Source organism: Erythrolamprus reginae, chromosome 3 (assembly GCF_031021105.1).
Source record: "Erythrolamprus reginae isolate rEryReg1 chromosome 3, rEryReg1.hap1, whole genome shotgun sequence".
Taxonomy (NCBI): Eukaryota; Metazoa; Chordata; class Lepidosauria; order Squamata; family Dipsadidae; genus Erythrolamprus; species Erythrolamprus reginae.
In genome coordinates, this window is record NC_091952.1 from 167,787,720 (window position 1) to 167,809,418 (window position 21,699).

The 21,699-nt window shown below is 41.2% G+C and overlaps 1 protein-coding gene across 5 annotated transcripts in view; it reads right to left on the reverse strand.

Moving 5' to 3' along the window:
• Positions 1–21,699, reverse strand: part of DROSHA (drosha ribonuclease III) — a 133,493-nt gene that overhangs the window by 75,800 nt on the left and 35,994 nt on the right. For all 5 annotated transcript variants that reach the window (XR_011558676.1, XM_070747122.1, XM_070747120.1 and 2 more), the window contains exons 10-16: positions 18,667–18,738; positions 15,884–15,965; positions 14,440–14,514; positions 11,242–11,411; positions 8,455–8,579; positions 7,507–7,606; positions 2,576–2,683 (exon numbers count right to left, since the gene is read on the reverse strand). Coding sequence is in view for 4 of the 5 variants with exons in the window: in XM_070747122.1 (XP_070603223.1) it covers positions 2,576–2,683; positions 7,507–7,606; positions 8,455–8,579; positions 11,242–11,411; positions 14,440–14,514; positions 15,884–15,965; positions 18,667–18,738 (732 nt within the window). In the remaining variant the exon portion in view is untranslated. The remainder of the gene's footprint in view (positions 1–2,575; positions 2,684–7,506; positions 7,607–8,454; positions 8,580–11,241; positions 11,412–14,439; positions 14,515–15,883; positions 15,966–18,666; positions 18,739–21,699) is intronic.

The following is a 21,699-nucleotide window of genomic DNA, read 5'->3' on the forward strand; positions in this document are numbered from 1 at the left end:
ATACACACATGGTGCATGCCACACAGACACACAGACCCATGTAAAGATACACTTTCTCCTTTTTTTTAATAAATTATTTTTATTAATTTTTAACAAGTTTAATACACACAACATAAAACAGTGCATAGTGAAATGTGCCCACCACCCAGACACACACACACATTCCCCACCACCAAATCGAGGGTGTTTCTTATATAGGCCACTTGACCCAAGAGCAATATATCTATTTATATATTATAGAGTGATTCCAATTTATTTCTTGTAGCTTGGTCTCGGATTCTGCTCATCATATATCGTCTTACCTTGTCCCACCTTCCCATCAGTTGTCCCAATTCAGTTTCATTATCCGAATTTATCCTTTTATCCATAATTTCAAATTGAATATGGTCCACCATGTACCTATACCAATTTTGCATTGTCCATTTTGTCGCATCCTTCCAACCCAAAACTATTACTGCCTGAGCGCTTTCTATTGCTGCTTGTTTTGTTTGTCTAAATTCTCCCATCGCATTAGATACACTTTCTCCTTTGACATCTTGGGGGAATATATGAATATACCATATGGGTATATTTTATCTAGTTTTCTCTCAAAAGCCATGGATTCTGCAATAGAGCAGATCCACAGCCACTTGGTACGTTGCTGTCCTTCACAATAAAAAGAACAAGAACATTTCGCTGGATGAGCTGCAAAGGATTTCAAGGCCATGAACAATGTAAGTGCTAAAAGACAGAAAGATGCTGTTTGACATAGATTTTGCATTAGAACATTTATTCATCAAAAACAAAAGCTACATATAAAAAGGAAAACATTGAGGGACCGAGAGGGATAATATCACGGATACAATTCCACTGTGTACATCTCAGTTTCAAAACAACCAAGAATAAAAAAAAATAAAAAAGATAGTTAAACAAGATTGAAACTCTCTGCTTTCATACACATTTTCCTTTCTACTGCCAGCTGTGGGCTGGTCCAGAAATACCAGAAGTATATGTACCTTATATCTGCACTTTTCTGAAGTTTGATTGATTATGTGACAAGGAATTGCTCACAAATCAATGGTTTGTGAGCAACCATATAGGTATTCTTTAGGACTACAGTGATCCCCCGGTTATTGCGTCCCCGACCATTGCGAACAGGGTAATTTGCGATTTTTCAACCCGGAAGTCAAAATACCATCTACGCATGCGTGCCCTTTTTTTCTATGGGCACGCATGCGTAGATGGCAACCGGGAGATCAGCTGCTGGGCGGCTTCCCTGGGTCTTCCCCCTCTTGCTGGCATCAGCGAGGAGTTTCCCCACCGCCCACGCAAACTCCTCGCTGCCGCTCGCCCGCCCTTCGCCTGCCCACGCCGTTCGCTCCAGATCTTCCGGGCCAGCTAGGCTCAGTGACGGAAGGCAGCCGCTTGGCCCGGGATGCTGGGCCGAGAGGAGCCGGGCTTGATCCGCTGAGCCTGGCTGGCCCGGAAGATCGTAGCGCGCGTTGGCTGCAGCGGCGAGCGAAGCCAAGCCGGCAGCAATGTCGCCGCCACTGCAGCCAACGCGTGCTACGATCTTCCGGGCCAGCCAGGCTCAGCAGATCAAGCCCGGCTCCTCTCGGCCCAGCATCCCGGGCCAAGCGGCTGCCTTCCGTCACTGAGCCTGGCTGGCCCGGAAGATCGGGAGCGAACGGCGTGGGCAGGCGAAGGGCGGGTGAGCGGCAGCGAGGAGTTTGCGTGGGCGGTGGGGAAACTCCTCGCTGCCAGGCTCAGCGGATCAAGCCCGGCTCCTCTCGGCCCAGCGGCTGCCTTCCGTGACTGAGCCTGGCTGGCCCGGAAGATCGTAGCGCGCGTTGGCTGCAGCGGCGGCGACATTGCTGCCGGCTTGGCTTCGCTCGCTCGCCGCTGAGGAGCCGAAGATTGGGGGGCGGCGCAGCTCTTTTAAAACATTGCCGCCGACATGGGGGGCTTGCTAGCACCCCCCCAAACCCGGGTTGGGGGTTTGGGGGGGTGCTAGCGAGCCCCCCATGTCGGCGGCGATGTTTTAAAAGAGCCGCGCCGCCCCCCAATCTTCGGCTCCTCGCTAGCGCTGCGGAAGTTTAAAACACCATCTGCACATGCGCAGATGGTGTTTTTACTTCCGCAGCGCTACTTCGCGAAAACCCGCTCGTTGCGGGGGGTCCTGGAACGGAACCCTCGCAACGAGCGGGGGATCACTGTATTCTGAAAGGAAACAGAATGATGAGTACCCTATGCCAGTGTTTCCCAACCTTGGCAACTTGAAGATATCTGGACTTCAACTCCCAGAACTCCCCAGCCAGCATTTGCTGGCTGGGGGATTCTGGGAGTTGAAGTCCAAATATCTTCAAGTTGCCAAAGTTGGGAAACACTGCCCTATGCAAAACCTTCCGTTTACCGCAGCAAAAAAATGCAAGAGATATTGGGGCTCTCGAGGATTAGATCTGCAATAGAAGATTTGTTGAATTTTGAGACTATGGGAGCCATGTTTCTCCTTATTTGTATTCCGCAGGTTTGAAAGACCCTTAGTTAAAACTGACTTTCACCATCCCCTAGGAAGACAAAAGGAACTTCAACTCACCTGGCAGACATCAGAACGAATTCCCGTCTTCCAGAATCCTTGGCTGCTCAGCTCAACTGTTACTTCCCGTCGCATGGTATTCTTCTGTCTGATTTTTTGCAGGGCTTCCTTCAGAGAGAGAAAAAGAGAATGGTATTTTGCTAAGGAATCAACGTCTTCTTGAATGCATGGAAAACATGAGTCTTGATGAGGAAACATCCTTCATCTGTTTTTAATAGGAAAGTGAACACAAGAACAAGGGGACACAATCTGAAGTTAGTTGGGGGAAAGATCAAAAGCAACATGAGAAAATATTATTTCACTGAAAGAGTAGTAGATCCTTGGAACAAACTTCCAGCAGACGTGGTAGATAAATCCACAGTACCTGAATTTAAACATGCCTGGGATAAACATATATCCATCCTAAGATAAAATACAGAAAATAGTATATGGGCAGACTAGATGCCCGTCAGTCTTTTATGTTTCTATGTTTCTATCTTTTCTTTGGAATCTCACAATGGAATTATTAATAAAATCGAAAAATATGCCTCAGAGCTTGGTCTATTGGCAGAATAGGACAACCCCACTCTAACACATCTTAGAAGAAAGGATAAACAGGAGTGGGTTTATTACTACCACAATATAGCATACAATATGCAGAATCAGGAAGGGCTGGTGGAAAACAGTGGTGGGATTCCAAATCTTTTTCCACCGATTCTGAGACAGTGCTTTGCGTGTGTCTGCATTTTTGGACACATAGAACTCAAAGACCACCCTCGATGTAAGCACTGGTGAGCTGAGGCGCCTTAATCGCTCTGCCATGTGAATCAGCTGAGATTAAAAAAACGAGGAAATATAGGACAGGAAATGGCGGGGGCGGGGCCAACCAGAGGTAGTATTTGAACTACTAAAAATTTCCACTACCAGTTCGCCTGAACCAGTCTGAATCGGCTGAATACCATCTCTGGTGGAAACCCTTGAAATTAGAACTATGTATCTAAATGATACACTGTCTTACAAGAAAAAATAAACAGGCTGTGATGAAGAAAAATAGACATCACAAAGTATTTCCTATATCATGTGTGCCTTGAAAAAACTATCCGCTGCCTCAGCACCTATTTGCCTCACAACCTCCATACCCGTCACTTTACCAGCTCCCAGTAAGGCACTTAAGAAGAAAAGAAAGAAGCATTTGTTCTAATGTACTTGGGGATATACTGAATTTTAGAAGGGAAATAGTTCAGATGCTGGTTTTCTTGCAAACCCCTCTCGTTCTTCTCAATAAATCTTGCTAAAGAGATTCTTTGAGAATTGTGCTAGGAAAAGAATTACTTTCAGTTTAGGCAGATGCTAAAGAGCCCCGCAGAGGGCAGGATTCCATAGAACTACCTATTGTAGAGGGTTATAAAGAAGTTCCCGCAAGCACAAATCCACATGTGCAAATCACAGACACCACAATGAAGAATGAGGACAAGCAAGTGTTTAGCTCTCTCTTTATCTTGCTGAAAGCTTTCTATGGTAGGCTTCTGTTAAAGAGGCTGCCTTAAGACCCCTGAGTACATCCATGAGAGAAGCCTCAAAAAAAGAAGAAGAAGCAGAGACATTTTTCAGGAAGCAACCAGTCGGCTCAGGTGATAAAAATCTAGAAACAGAGATTTACACCGCAGGGTGATAAATGTCAGAGTAGTTCTCTTTCTCTCTTTCTGGTTTACAGTAAAATGTAATCACCCACAAACCCTATCCGCTATACTTTTAATAATAACATGTCCATTATTCCCTAGAAAGAAATTTCTTTTTTTAATAAAAAAAATATTGTCTTCCATTTGTTCTACACTGCAGCAATGAAAGACTTCTGTAAAGTTGAAAATAGTCTACAGTATTAAAACAAAAAGTTCTTGTCTGTCAAAGAGCCATGGGGTAGATTTATTAGTAGGGCATGGACCTTTCTCACTTAAGAGAGGAAGCCAAAATGTGATTTTTGCAAGACTCTAAGCTTGTAAAACCCCGAAGGCCAACTCAACTGGAAACATTAATTGGAAGAAATGCCATTGCATAGATTTCTTTCTTTTTTTGGTGAGCAAATATCTTCAGGTTTACACTATGTGATTTTAAAAAAGTAAAGTGTTAACAGGTTCCCTATTTTTCCAGTACAAAACTACTTAACAGTACAGTAATGTCAGGGTTTTTTTTTTAAGAGAAAATGTTTTGCTTTTTAAAAAAGGAATATGACGTCTTCTATCTCTTTCTTTCCCCTTTTGCTCTACCCATCTCAAATCCATGAAGTTGTCATGTTATTATTTTCTAACCATGCTTTCAGTGTAGAATTTTCTGTTCGTACGGGTGAGATGCCAGAATTTCAAGATTAGATCTGGCTACCTTAGGATGCTGTCTCTCAGTCTTGCCCCAGTTCATAAATACATGTCCTTTTTAATTAGAGATACATTTTAAGAGTCGTTAGTGGTATAGGAGAGCATTCTGGTTTTAAAAGGAAATGTGGGTTTGCAACATTTTACAAGTAACTTATGATATATAATAGGATTCTGCTATTAAAAGGAAACCCAAGGTTGGATATATGACAGCTATTACATTGCCTAAAGCAACTCCTTTACTTGTTCAGAAGAAGTAAATACTATGGAAGGGAATTTTAATGTCCCTGGGCTCTAGGATATTTTACACAAGCATATCATAAGCACTGAATACAGCAACAACTCTTACCATTTGATTGAGCTATCAGCAGTCTTTGAACAAAGCAGTTCCTTGTATGCTGAAATGCAATCCTTTTTTTTCACTGATAGAACTCAAGGGCTTAATTATGACTTACTGAATTGAGCAATCAAACATTGAAACTAAAGGTACTCCCTGACTTATGACCATTCATATAAACACTATTCAAAGTTACAACTGAGCTGAAGAAGGGAATTGTGACTGGTTCTTGTGTTTATTATTTAAATCCTCACAATCGCATAACCAAAATTTGGGGTCTTGACAACCAGCATGTTGTCAACAATAGTTGGGGTATCCCAGGGTCACACAATCGCAATACAGTGGTACCTCTACCTAAGACCGCCTCTTACAAACTTTGCTAGATAAGAACTGGGTGTTTAAGATTTTTTTGCCTCTTCTCAAGAACCATTTTCCACTTACAAACCCGAGCCTCCAAAACTGTAACTGGAAAAGGCAGGGTGAAGCCTCTGTGGGGCCTCTCTAGGAATCTCCTTGGAGGAAACAGGGCCAATAAAGGCGGGGGAAAGTCTCTGTGGGGCCTCTCTAGGAATCTCCTGGGAGTAAACAGGGCCTCCACTCTCGCTGTGGTTTCCCCAGTCGCACACATTATTTGCTTTTACATTGATTCCTATGGAAAAAAAATGCTTCTTCTTACAAACTTTTCTATTTAAGAACCTGGTCACGGAACGAATTATGTGTACAACTTTCCCAGGGGGTTTCCAACAAGCAAAGTCAATGGGGAAAGCTGGTCTTGCTGAACAACCACATGATTTGCTTAACAACTACAGAAAAATGGTTGTAAAATCAGGCACAATTCACTTAACAATCACATTGCTTTTTAGTACTGTGCATTTCTCTCATGTCCTAAGAACTCCAAACAGCTAGAAGAAGTGTGGCTTACAAAACAAAGATTAACCAGATTAGGCAATACAGTGATACCTTGTCTTACAAACTTAATTGGTTCCGGGACGAAGTTCTTAAGGTGAAAAGTTTGTAAGACGAAACAATGTTTTCCATAGGAATCAATGGAAAAGTGATTAATGCGTGCAAGCCCAAAATTCACCCCTTTTGCCAGCCGAAGCGCCCATTTTTGCGCTGCTGGGATTCCCCTGAGGCTCCCCTCCATGGGAAACCCCACCTCCAGACTTCCGTTGCCAGCGAAGCACCTGTTTTTGCGCTGCTGGCATTCCCCTGCTGGGATTCCCCTGCAGCATCACAAAAACATGGAAGTCTGGAGGTGGGGTTTCCCAGAGGCGGCGGTGGGTTTGTAAGGTGAAAATAGTTTGTAAAAAGAGGCCAAAAAATCTTAAACCCCGGGTTTATATCTCGAAAAGTTTGTATCAAGAGGCATTTGTAAGATGAGGTATCACTGTACTGAGTTGATGGGCCAGTGATCTCATTTGAACAAGATAGCTTCCTAAATCCCTAGAAAACAATTACCTTTATTTTAGAACATTCTAATATATTTTGATATATTCAAAAGATCCCCCAAATTGCAGAAGCCACACACAGTCTTTGGGTAGTTTACTATTTATTTATTGTATTCATAAGTCTGTCTGCAGCTAAAAAATACCCATATTAAATTAAAGAGGATAAGTAATTTTAGTACGCACTAATTAGCAAGGTTGGTAAAAGAGCTGTGGTGGCACAGTTGTTAGAATGCAGTACTGCAGGTAGCTCAGCTGACTGCCACAAGTTCAATCCTTACTTGCTCATGCCTTCCATCCTTTTGAGATCGGTAAAATCAGGACTCATATTATTAGGGGCAATATGCTGACTCTGAAAACCACTTAGGGAAAGCGCTGTAAAGCACTATTGAGCTGTATGTAAGTCTAAGTGCTATTGCTAGGAAACGAAACTTGAAAAAGCTGGATTTTGTGCATACAAGTGAATTACAGTAAATTACATTTTAAAAAATCCAGTATTCTTCCCAAGAACCCCCAAAGCCAGCAACACAGCTTTACGCTCTTAAAATTGCCAACTGTCCTCCTCCCAATCTATCTCTCGCACACATCTCTTTGCGTCTGCAACCAAAATACAGAATATTGTAACTTCTAAGTTGTAAAATTCTTCTAGTTGAGACTCATCCCAAACGAATAACAGAATTAACATAAATGAAAACACTCAAGATGCCTGTAACCTTGGATAATAAACTAGGATTCATGATAGACTTGGGTTAAAGGCAACTGCCAAGCCAACAATGGCCAGAAGATGAAATTGCAACGTACTTCTCTCTGAACTAATTTCTGTTTATCTGCTTGTTTCACTTTGGGACTATTAGCCAGCAGGTGGCGTAATTTCACATAACTTTTCCAGAGTTTTTGGTACCTGAAAGAAATGAGAAAGAACAATAGTTAAATTTTGGAACGTTGATTGTGTTTTGCTTAGTGACTTGTCCAGAATTAATTTATACACCGGAATTCAGACAAAGGTTGTCCTCAACTTACAACAGTTTATTTAGTGACTGTTCAAATTTACAACAGCACTGAATAAAGTGACATGACCCTTTTTCATAGTTCTAACCTTTGCAAGCACCCCCAAGGTCACGTGATCAAAATTCAGATGCTTGGCAACTGGTTCGTATTTATAATGGTTGCAGTGTCCCGGGGTCTGTGATCACTTTTTGCGACCTTCTGACAAGGAAAGGTTTGGGGTTCTGCGAAGCCTGGTAAGTAGGGCAGCTCCCCCTTGTCCCCACCCTAGCTTATTTTTTTTACCTTTTGTGCCTCGCCCCACCCCCTGCACCTGGAGTCTTAGTTAGGGGTCTTAATTAGGGTTAATTTTGTGGGGGGGGGCTGAATTTACAGAGGTGGCACAGGTATACTGCAGGCCACTGAAGCTGACTATAGATCTGTAGGTCAGCGGTTCAAATCTCATTACCGGCTCAAGGTTGACTCAGCCTTCCATCTTTCTGAGGTGGGTAAAATGAGGACCCGGATTGTGGGGGCAATATGCTGGCTCTGTTAAAAAGTGCTATTGCATACATGTTGTAAGTCGCCTTGAGTCTAAGGAGAAGGGTGGCATAAGAATTGAATGAATGAATGAATGAATGAATGAATGAATGAATGAATGAATGAATGAATGTGATAGGGCTTCTTTTCAAAGTGGGTCATCTTTTTGGAGAAAGGTGGTACATTGTTGATCTGTTCCGCATAACTAATAAGGGAACAGCTTACTGTGGATCTCCAGCATAACTGAGTTGAGCTGGCCGTATTCCAAAATGGACGATAATGGGAAAAGTAATGACATCAGGGTTGAATTGTTCACGATCCAACTGATCAATGCGAACAGAACTGGGCTTCTGCAGGAACAAAAAAGAAAAAAGAAAGAAAATTAATTTTTCCACTAATAATGGTTCCATCAACGTTTATTTTGAACTATGGTGGTGGCGCAGTAGTTAGAATGCAGTATTGCAGGCAAACTCTGCCCACTACCAGGAGTTCAATTCTGACTGGCTCAAGGTAGATTCAGCCTTCTATCCTTCCAAGGTTGGTAAAAGACCCAGACTGTTTGGAAACAATATGCTGGCATTGTAAACCACTCAAAGCGGCTCTCAAGCACTATTAAGTTTGCTTCATAAGGGCTACTGCTATTGCTACGGAGTTTGGGATACACATAACTTTCTAAAAATATAAACAAAGATTTCTCTGAGCTTTCATACACGATATGTACTAACTCTATTCTGCAAGTAGCTAGCAGCAAATTAGAAGTCTGAAAGTAACAGGATCTGTTCCAAAATACAACTTAATTGGATTTTATTTCCTGGGCAAAGAAATCATCCTATTCACATGTCCAAATATTACTATGCGATGAAAAAGTATGAAATATTTTTTCTGTTACTCTTTTCACATTCAACACAGAAAAGGACTGTCTAACCAGAGATTTCTTAGGCAATGGAAAACATTTAACTGGGTAAATAAGTTCAGCCTCAACATAAGACAAGTATGGAGAAGGATAACAAGATGGTTACCTCATTTCACGCTACTGCTGGATTTAAAACACAAAATGGCTGAGGTTTAAATTTAGGTTGTTTAAGTCAGTGTTATTGATTACAGTAATTTATGGGAAGACTAAAATTAGAAAATACCATCCTTCTATTTCTCACAAAATTAACCATTTATTCTGTTTGTATAATATAAGGTTTCACCCAGGAATTAATATATTAGGAGTTCATAATGGCTGAAAGGACTAATATAAATGTAGGTTTGCGGTGGAATCAATAAAAAGACTGATAAAAGTTTAATTATCTTGCAGGAGCTACTGCCATTCTAAACTTTAGAGTTAAAACATCACCCGAGAAAAAGATGGATATTTAGCCCTGAAGGAGAATCAAAATTCATTTTTATTTAAATAATGCAATGCTCTTCTCAATAAATTTACAAGGTTATGCTCTATGAGATATTTCTCCTCTCTCTATTCCTAATTTAGTCTTGACGTTAACAAAGAAGCAGAAAACCCACGCAAATCTTCCTCTTCTATTTGTTCCCGGCAGAAATTAGAATAATTGCTATTGTCACTATAGGGACTTGGCAGGAAAGAAAAATATGCACACACAAAACCTATTTTTCTTCCTTTTTCCATTCTCATTTTAAAAAGCTACATGGAGACACACGCGCGCACACACATACAACCAAGAAAATGATGCTCTATAAATCCCCTCATGATCTTCACTTATTATACATAAGGAGCAAGGTGAAAGGTTCATTATTAAAATCCACAAAAGTTACTCCCATTGTCAGAAGAATGAAGGCTTCCTTTATGAGTTCTACAATACATATTAAGGTGAGCACAACAGGAAGCGGTGTTTATGTGACGTGAGATTTTCCTTCTTTTGGTAGATGTTCTGGACATGGAGGAATGAGGGATTTTTTTTAAAAAATTACTTTCTGGATTTTGTATTCCCTTGTCAGTATTTTGTCCTATTGTTCTATGCTTGTTTCATTGACATTCAGCAAAATAGACACTGAACGAAACCTAATGCATTTAACCCACACATAAATACAAAGGAATTTTAATGTGTTGGACTAGGTTGACAGCCCTGGGAGGGGGAAATAGAAAATGGTTTTGTGGCAGGGGTAGGCAGGTGATCATGTGCATGGGCAAGCACCTGTTGCTTGTGCAACTAGGTCCCAGAGCGCCCACGACACTCGCACAAGTGAATTTCATGAGCGCTCACTTAAGTGGGTCCATAAGCAATGTTCCCTCTAAGGGGCGCGGCCGCACGCCCCAAAACAACTTCCTGTGCAGCCTTTTCTAAGGCCACGCAATGGGAGGCACCGGCCACCCCTGCCCCTGGCCTCCCGCCGCTGCCCGCCCGCTCCGCCCCTCTCTCCGGTTATCTCCTCCTCCACCTCCCGCCTTGGGGCACAGCTCCTCCCGCAGACACTATACTTTTCCGCCCACACCGAAAAAAAATTAGAGTGAACATTGGCCACAAGTGCTCACGTTGATCATGTAAATGATGTCCCGAGCTCCCGCAACACTCGCACAAGTGGGGCTACAAGCTCCCGGGATGCTTGCGTGAGTGGGGCTGTGCACATGCATGCACACGTATCAGTTAGCCACTCAGACAGCCCGCTTGCACAGGTTGGGGACCCCTCTCTTAGACAATGTCATTATTAGATTTCATAAGAGGTAGTCCTCAAGTTACGACAGTAATGCAGACTGCCCATTACAGTCATAAGTCATCATGGTCATAAAAGCGAAACAACAATTAAAAGGTTTTTTTGTGGTGGTTGTTAAACAAAAGTCAGTATCACGAAATAAACAATGGTTCTGGTTCGCAGTTTTGTTAAAAACCGAAGTAGCTGCCGTTTTTTGTAAAATACACTTATGTGGCACAGGATGCTATAGACATCCATATATTCAGCTGTGTTACTCAGTGCCCAAAGTTAGTATTGTAGTATTAGTGGATAATATTTGGTGTATATTTAGTTGTATTTCACAAGAGAATACGTCAGTACCATGCCAGAGCTGGTCACTATCATTCCTTTGCATTCCTCGGCATATTTCTGCCACTCCAGCTCCTCCCACTGCAGCATATTGGCAATCTCTTCTTCTGGCACGAGTGGTTTATTGCAGCGTAACAAATACAGAAGGATCTGATGCATTGAGAGAACTTCCTTCCCGCCATCTTAAAAACAGAATGGGACCGATTGTCAAACTCTTTTATACACTGAAAGGAAAGGATTCAAAAACGAGCAATGGTTTCAAGGACAGCTAAACTGCTTCTGCAAAAAAATTAAACAATAGCTTGTCTACACATCGCATTAAGCCATAAGCTACAACTGGTGAGATTCACCTATCACACTAATTTTTAAACCAGAATCTGGAAATCATAATTAGCCAAAATGGTGAGCCAAAATATTGAAACAAAGCCAGACTAACTATATTTTGGCCTAGCATGATACAATAAGTCAAATACTAAGCCACCCTATACTAGATAGCCACCACACAAGTATTTGTACAGTGGTACCTCGTGATACGAACCCCTCGTGATACGAACCCCTCATGATACGAACCCCTCGTGATACGAACCCGGGGTTCGGAAATTTTTTGCCTCTTCTTACGAACTTTTTTCGGCTTATGAACCCACCGCAGATCGCAAAATGGCGCTCCACTAGGCGCCGCTGCCCGGCTGTCACCTTTTAAAACAGTTGGGGGGCTTCTCGGCGGCATCCGAAACCCGAACCCGAACCTCTGGGTTCGGCGTTCAGGAGACTGCTGAGAAGCCCCCCGGCTGTTTCAGAGGGTGACAGCCAGGCGGCGGCGCTTCTCAGTGGCCTCCCGAACCCGAAAGGTTCCGGTTCGGGAGAACGCCGAGAAGCCCCCCGGCTGTTTTAAAATGTGACAGCCAGGCGGCGACGCCCAGCAGAGCGCCATTTTGCATTTTTTTTTCTTTTTGCACGCATTAATCGCTTTTACATTGTTTCCTACGGGAAACAATGTTTTGTCTTACGAACTTTTCACCTTACGAACCTACATCCGGAACCAATTAAGTTCGTAAGACGATGTATTACTGTACTTGGTTTGATTCAATTTAGTGCTTGCACAAAACCTATCGAAATTCACAAAAGGTCCAGATGGAGGTTGTGTATAATTTGAATCAGTTGAAAAGAACTAATTATCCTCTTTTACATTATACTAAAAGTTAGATGTAAATTATTTTACTTTTTTGGGGGGGGGAATTGTTTTACAAAGCAAATGCAAGAATTTGAGGGCGGGGCAATTGAAAACCACAATATATCATTTTTAGGTCTTAAGTAGCAAAAAGGCTGTTTTCATGTCAACCTAGACTTTTGCCTTCAAAGTTAGTAGGACATCAAGACGTGGTATCCACACTTATTTCACAAGCCTGAAAGTCTATGACCTGCTGAATTTCAAGCTTATTTAATTTTTTTAAAAAAATACTTAAATATTTATAAGCCACCAGTCTGAACCCAGTCACCCGAGGCAGCCCAATACATTCAAATATAAGCTAGGGCAATAAAATGCAATAAAATTATATTAAAAAGTTCATAATCAAACTTTAACATTCAAAATAAAACAAAAAACCTCTAATTGCATCAAATGTAATTCAAGCAGCAGAAGAAACGGTACTTCCAACGCTTGATAGAAATAATAAAAATATCAGATCTTTAAAAGCAAAACATTTTTAAAAGCACACCTTCCAACTCTAATATAAACACACCTCGGCAAGATGTCTTTGTATGCTAGATCAAAACAAACTCAAGGGAAACCCTTCTCTCCTCATTTTGGGGGCATTATTTAGCATTCTAACTGAACCTTAGTAGCAATCTAAGCTTTGTGCACAGTAGAAAAATAAGTGTAATGGCTGAACATATATACTAAATTACTTTGAAGTATTGAAGCTCTTAAAATAAACTCTTAAGAACAGACACAATTAATATAGATTTAAATACAGTAATACCTCATCTTACGAACTTAATTGGTTCCGGAAGGAGGTTCGTAAGGCGAAAAGTTCGTAAGACGAAACAATGTTTCCCATAGGAAACAATGTAAAAGCAATTAATGCATGCAAGGGGGGGGGAATCGCAAAATGGCGCTCCACTAGGCACCGCCGCCCGGCTGTCACCTTTTAAAACAGCAGGGGGGCTTCTCGGCGTTCTCCCGAACCCGAACTTTTCGGGTTTGGGTTCGGGAGGCCGCCGAGAAGCGCCGCCGCCCACCTGTCACCTTCTGAAACAGCCGGGGGGCTTCTCGGCGTTCTCCCGAATGCCAAACCTGGAAGTTCAGCAAAAGTTCGGGTTCAGGTTCCGGAGGCCACCGAGAAGCACCCGGCTGTTTCAGAGGGTTACAGCCTTGCGCAGCCACCTGGCAAAGCACCGTTTTTGCGATCGGCGGTGGCGTTTTCGGCCGATCTGGAGGCTGAAACGAAGGTGGGGAATCCCCATAGGGAATTCAATGGGCGGAGCTTTGACGTCACGAAGACGTCCTTCCTGGAGGCCACATTTCGTAACCTTCTGAAACAGCCGGGCGCTTCTCAGCAGCCTCTGGAACCTGAACCCGAACCCAAACTTTTGCCGAACTTCTGGGTTCGGCGTTTGGGAGAATGCCGAGAAGCCCTCCGGCTGTTTCAGAAGGTGACAGGCAGGCGGCAGCGCTTCTCGGCGGCCTCCCGAACCCGAACCCGAAAAGTTCGAGTTCGGGTTCGGGAGAACGCCGAGAAGCCCCCGAGCTGTTTTAAAAGGTGACAGCCGGGCAGCGGCGCCCAGCGGAGCGCCATTTTGTGATCTGCGGTGGGTTCGTAAGGCAAAAAAAGGTCGTAAGAAGAGGCAAAAAATTTCTGAACCCCGGGTTCGTATCTCAAAATGTTCGTATCACGAGGGGTTTGTATCACGAGGTACCACTGTATATGCCAAATTGACAATTGAATGCCTGCGTAGATTCTTTTAGTCATAGTTACAAGTTTGGAAGAAGTATAATTCATACAAATGTTTCTCACCTTTGACAACTTGACAATGAGTGGAATTCAATTCTCAGAATTTCCCAGCTAGCAGAGCTGGCAGAGGAATTCTGAGAGTTGAAGTCCTCACATTTTCAAGTGTCAAGGTTGAAAAAGACTAGTTCAGCGTATGTTTATATTTTCTCAGAGAAGTAACTAAAACAATAGCTGTTACACTGAAACCAAATACACTTACCTGGAAGAAACCTTACGAAGCGTGGCATGAAATGGAACCGAGGACATGAAGTATCACAGTTTTCTAATGAAGGACCTTATATAACAAAATGAACAACAATGTGCCATATGTTATAAGGTGTAATTTCATAGAGCATTTACTTGCATCTTTGGTACTTCAGTAAAAATTAAACCACTTTTACAGAACTGAATTTGTACTCTAATAATCTGCTACAAAGCAAATGATTTTACATCCCATGAAACAGTGTTTTCTTTTGTAAAAAAAACCCCAAGTTTTTAGCCCCTTCTGGAAAAGATTGGGGACACAGCACCTTCGAATATCATTATAGTACAGATGGGTAGTATATGGGTGGGATTGATGAGAATTAGCATCTGGAGAGAAACGCAATAGAACTAAAAAAATTGTTTAGTAAAAGGAAAACTCAGAACATACAAATCCATCTCAGAATTATAGTGGACAATAAAGAACATTTGCCACAAAATCTGCCATGTACATTATTATCATAGCTATGAAATATGTTGTAGATGATAATGTATCAACTATTTATGTGCACCACGCAATACAAACCTGGATTTCTATAACCACTCAACATAATGGATGGGGAAGTTTTCCCTTTTACTTTTCTCCTTCTGCCTGTAAGCTTTGAATTCTTTGAGTACATCTACACCTTCTTTTAGTTTCTTAGCAGCTATGTAATATTCACATCCTCTAGACTGGGTATCTCCTTTCCTTAAATATTCTGAATTAACTACCTCTCTTAATTTAGGGGTAGAGACAGTTCTGTGTAGTGGTTAAGGCATCAGGATAGAAAACTGTGAATTCTAGTCCCATCTTAGGCAATATTAGATGACCTTGGGCCGGTCACTTTCTATCAGCCCTAAGGAGCAGGCAATGGCAAAGCGCTTCTGTAAAGTCTTGCCAAGAAAACTTCAGGGACTTCTCCAGGAATCTCAAAATGCAAATTCCAAAAAGAATTTGAACATGATTGAATGGGATGGGGAAAAAAATTAAGAGTCCCCAAAATGTCTCAAAAATTACTTTTTTTCAGAACATATCATTGGCACTTTACACAATATGATGGCGATAGAGGGCAGTTAACTATACCTAGTCTTATAAGCAATACTTATTTCCCGGGAGACAGACTTATTTTTATAACACTTCATATGGCTTCTAGCTCTCAAGGATGCCCTTAGCTACCATCCCTAATTAGCTTGTGTCCTCCCATACCCCCGGACAAATGTGGGAAGAATCAAAATACAAAAATGTGATGTAAGTCCCTGACCTTTGCTTTTTAACAAAAACGTTCATTAAAAGATTCTGTAGTCAGCTGGGGGAAGGATCCAAGAATGCATCAAGAGAGAATCTACCAGCACATTAATACAGCAAACGGACAACTATACAGCAAACTAGAGATCACCCATAAATATACTTTTAAGATAGTTACCAATCAGATTCCAATCATACAGTTCTAAAATATCTTTGAAGAGATAAGAAGAGAAGAGTTCCAGGCCTCGGACACAAAAGTTCTGGGGAGATGGGAGAAAAGCAGACAATACCATAAACATCTTCACCAACTTACATCACGAGAGTTGAATGTATTCCCTGAAATCAGTTTTGGTATCGGATGGGACAAAATAGGATAGGCGCTAACAAATTGCAGGATCCTCCCCATTCACCCTAAGTTCTCTTTTTTTTAATGCTTATCTTCAAAACATTGCTGAAGAGCACTGCACACCAAGACAAGTAGACACAAGAAGTTTTTTTCCGAACGCCGTCACTCTGCTAAACAAATAATTCCCTGAATCCTGTCAAACTATTTACTAGGTCTGCACTACTATTACTACTAGTTTTTTCTCATCATTCCTATCACCCATTTCACTCCACTTATGACTTTGTGACTGTAACTTGCTGCTTTTATCCTTAAGATTTTTATTAATATTGTTTCCTCATTGCTTATTGGGCCCCTGTGGCAGTCATTAAGTGTTGTACCTCACGATTCTTGACAAATGTCTACTTCTTTTATGTACACTGAGAGCATATGAACCAAAGACAAATTCCTTGGGTGTCCAATCACACTTGGCCAATAAAGAATTATATTCTATTCTTATCACAAGAGGACTGAAAAACAAAGACTACTTTTTACAAAATCTGAGAAACCAGAAATGGATATGGTAGCATCTCCAACAGTCAAGGGGAAACATAGAAACATATAAGACTAACGGCAGAAAAAGACCTCATGATCCATCTAGTCTGCCCTTATACTATTTCCTGTATTTTATCTTAAGATGGATATATGTTTATCCCAGGCATGTTTAAATTCAGTTACTGTGGATTTACCAACCATGTCTGCTGGAAGTTTGTTCCAAGGATCTACTACGGTACTCTTTCAGTAAAATAATATTTTCTCATGCTGCTTTTGATCTTTCCCCCAACTAACTTCAGATTGTGTCCCCTTGTTCTTGTGTTCATTTTCCTATTAAAAACACTTCCCTCCTGAACCTTATTTAACCCTTTGACATATTTAAATGTTTCGATCATGTCCATAGATATCCATATGTTACATTGACAGTTTTGTTCACCCACCAGCTGGTGAGGCCCAGTTTCTAATGATCCACAGCCCAGGACTGGTCCAAAGCTCAGGGACTGGGGATCCCTGAGTTAGGAGAAAGGAGGAAAAAAACTTTTCTTCCCCCCCCCCCGCCACTACTTTTAATTGTTTCTGTCTTGAATTTGAAGAGAGAAGGATTATTAAATTTACCCTGATTTTCTTTCTCAAAACAAAAACGCACAAAATGGCTCCAAGGTCTTTGTATGTTCCCGCAGAGGTTTTAATTCTTTAAAAGAAAATGGTGGGACAGTAGTTAGAATGCAATATTGCAGGCAAACTCTGCCCACTGCCAGGAGTTCAATCCTGATGGTGGCTCAAAATTGAGTCAGCCTTCCATCCTCCCGAAGTTAGTAAAAAGAAGATCCACAGCATCCAGTCGGACTAGGCCAGGGGTCGGCAAACTCTGCCCCCTAGCATAAATTCAATCCTGATGGGGGCTCAAGATTCAGTCAGTCTTCCATCCTTCTGAGGTTAATAAAATGAGGATCCAGGCTGCTGGGTTAGGGGTGGGGAAATCTACTGACATGGTAAACCACACAGAGAGTTTTATTTGGGGGAGGGGGGGTAAGTAAGCCTATGTGCTCTTGCTATTAAGTAATCTCTAAATATGTTATAACCAGAAGATATTAAGATAGGACATTCACAGCATCCAATCTGACTAGGTCAGGGGTTGGTAACCTTAAACATTCAAAGAGCCATTTGGACCCATTTCCCACAGCATAGATGGCTGGAGAATTCTGAGTTCAAGTCCACAAGTCTTAAAGTTGCCATGTTTGGGGGGGTCCTGAAAAAGAAAGTGATCTCAGCAGAGGATCAATATTTAGCTTCTTAAATAGGAACTTTTCCTCTAAAAATATTTATTTTAGGCCCCAACTGACAGATTAAAATCATTACAGTAGTACCTCTAGATAGGAGCTGCTCCACATGCGAGTATTCCAAGTTACGAGCCACGACGGGAGCGAAATTTCTTTTCGACACCCGAGCTCAAATTCAGGATAGGAGCCGAGCTTCCACTAGGTGGCGCAAGAATCCTTGCTTCTGGTTATCTCGGAGGGGAAAAACAAAGTCTAAAGCCATTTGTTCCAGATACGAGTTGTTCGACATACGAGCTCCGTTCTGGAACGAATTAAACTCCTATCTAGAGGTACTACTGTATATGGAATTCCACCTCTCGTTTCACAGAACATTTTTCCCCACAAAAACTAGTTAACTTTATCATTTGAAAATGATAAAACACGTCTTATGTTGAAAATTTTACTGCTACCCCCAAATAAATATCTTTTTTGGGGGATGGCAACAGAGGTACAATAATCTGATGTTTTTTCACACTTGAGGAAAAGTTTTAGCAGCACTTAATATTTTACCCAGCTGAGGTTACGGTCTGCTCTTACGGGGGCAGCATATGTTTAACTTGTTTTAAGTCTTGATTTATTGTATTTTTATAATTATATTTCAGAATCAGAGAAATTGGGATTCTAAAATAGTGCATCTTTAATTACAAGTGCCTACCCAGGCATACAATATGTTCCACTTCAGAATATGCATGAATCTAAAATCTAAAATATCTTGGTGCATTACAAACCAAACAGATGTCTTAAATAATCACATTCATAACTTACTTCAGGCATCATCTCCTCAATGAAATGAATTGTATAATCAATGTTAAATCTGATTACTTTACACAGGGGAATCTAGAAAGAGACAAAGAAACATGGAATACTTTTAAGGAGCAGTGCAATCAACACCCTTAAAGAGTCTTTGCTGTCTTCTGATCAAAGGTTGCATATGCAAAATGTTGCATATGTAAAATAAAGTTTGTGATGACCAGCTGGCAAATGGCATCAAAAGCAGAAAGGTACTGTAATAGCATGATCAAATGCTGCCACCTACTGGACATTTAAAGCAGACGCACCAAAGTGACTGTAAATAAATTCTGTATGTACTGTACTGTGTAATATACATGCCCTGGAATGAGAATTTATACATTGTAATGGGAATAGATGACCATTTATAGACCAGGACCATTTATGCTATTCTAATCCATCAAACAATTTATACTTTTAGAATATGAGATGGAAATGCAATAATAGAACACAGATGGTTAATAATACCAGTGGACATTTGTTAATACTAAGAAATACTAAGATTATTTGATTACAGAATAACTGAGTTGGAATGAACTTTGGAGGTTTTCTAGTCCAACCTCTTATTCAGGCAGGGAACCCTATAACATTTCAGGTAAATGGTTATCCAATCTCTTCTTTAATAACTTTGTTGGAACACCCACAACTTGTGGAGGCAAGTCGTCCCACTGATTAATTGTTCTAACTATCAGGAACTTTCTGTTCAGTTCTAGCTCGCTTCTCTCTTTGATTAGTTTCCATCTATTGTTTCTTGCTGACTTGCCTTGTGGCAACCCCTTGAATCACAGGTGTCAAATCGTCGGCCTGCGGACTGGATGCACCACACGCAGGCCACGCCCACCCCAACTCCGTGAAGGGAAAAAATGTTGTGGCCGCAGGTGTAACACCTCAAATGTTGCTATTGCAGAGATGGGCTGCTGCTGGAACGCCTAACGCAGGAGTCCCCAAACTTTTTACACAGGGGGCCAGTTCACTGTCCCTCAGACTGTTGGAGGGCCGGACTATTAAAAAAAACTATAAACAAATTCCTATGCACACTGCACATACCTTGTTTTAAAGTAAAAAACAAAATGGGAACATACTATTTAGAGGGGGGAGAAGGTCTGAAATTCATATATGTTTATGTTTTGTTTTTAATTTTCTTTTGTTGACGTCTGATTGGCTATACAAGGTTTTCTTGGTTTATGAAAAATGTATAAAGAAAGAAGGAAGAACTTTGGCATAATGGTTAATAAGTTAGAAATATAATTGGTGTTGCACTTTTTGAAGGAACATTAAGGAGGAAATTTAATTAAAAGAAAATGAATGTAACTGGATGACAAAATTAGAAAAAAAACCTTTTGCAACTTTTTTGATGATTGATATTAGTTACTAACAAAATACTGCATTTTATTCATGGAAAATTAGATGGTACACTGTGTTGTTTGAATGTATGTTGAGAGAAAAATTAAAAAAAATCCCCCCCCCAAAAAAACAGTCCTTCCTTCCTCTGTCCCTCCATTCATTTCATCCTTCCTTCCTTCCTTCCTTCCTTCCTTCCTTCCTTCCTTCCTTGTTCCCTGTATTTCTCCTTTCTTCCTTCCCTCCTTCATTCCTCTCCACTTCTCCTTCCCTCCCTCTCTTTCCCTTTTCTTTCTTTCTCTCTCTCTTTTCCCTGTGCTCTTGTCACTCAGTCATGGATAAATGGCCTCAGTGGGCCGCATGTGGCCCACGGGCCGTAGTTTGGGGACCACTGGGCCCTAACATATCTCTGGAAATTGGGTAAGACGGCAAGAGAAGTACCGTCTTACGCCATGTGTTCCAAAATAATAAAACCTCTCCAAAAATAAGGCCAAGTACTTATTTCGGGGGGGTCAAAAAAAATATAACACAGAGTCTTATTTTGGGGAAAACATGGTATATTTTAATCTATAATCCATAGAGGTGCACCAACTTGCACAGGCAAAACAAAGAAGAAAGACCAGGTCAAGTTTTGACAATCAACCTTCTCTCGGTTTCATCTGAGCTAGCCTGCAGCCGGTTTACAGGGCAAGTTCTGACAGCATGTAAACCCCTCGCAGGGGCAGTGGTGAGAGATATCCTATCTCACACTGCTGCACATTATTAACTGAAGTAAGATTTGACCAGGGGGTCTTACTATTCCCAGTTCACGCTCTTCAAACATAGCAGAAAATGAGCTCTCGTGGTTTCATTACGAAAGTTCAACAATCCTTGGCCGCCATCTCCAGGCTACACTTTTGAAACAGAAGGCATGCTCTTTCTGAGATGCTAGCTTAGTCTGGGAAAAGTTACGCCTGTTTAAATAAAACGGCTTTCCCTGAAGAAAAGAATAAAATAAAATACCAACTTTTCCTTCATTTTTCACTTGCAGAACTTTTTGGCCACTGAAGTGCAGTTTTAGCCAAGAAATGATTCTCAATTTAATCTTGTCTGTCAGAATACCTTGGATGAATATAGATAGTCCTCTATTTATTCTGTTTCACTGAGTGACCATTCAAAGGGACAATGGCACTGAAAAAAAGTGACTTAGGACCAATTTTCACACTTAACGGCCATTGATATTTTATTTTATGATAGTATATTTTATTTTATGTACGCTGAGAGCATATGCACCAAGACAAATTCCTTGTGTGTCCAATCACACTTGGCCAATAAAATTCTATTCTATTCTATTCTATTCTATTCTATTGATTCTATCACCATGGTCCCGTTATTAAAATTCAGATGTTTTGCAACTGACTCCTATTTATGATAGTTGCAGTGTCCCAGGGTCATGACTTTGGCAACCTTTTGACAAGTAGAGTCAATGGGAAAGATGGATTCACTTAAAAACCTTGTTACTAACTTAACGACTGCAATGATTCCCTTAACAACACTGGCAAGAAAGGTCGTAAAATGGGGCAAAAATTCACTTAACAAGCATTTCATTTAGCAACAAAATATTTGAGCTCAATTGTTGAGGACTGCCTGCAATAGTTTGATTTATACTTCAATAATATTGCAGGAGGG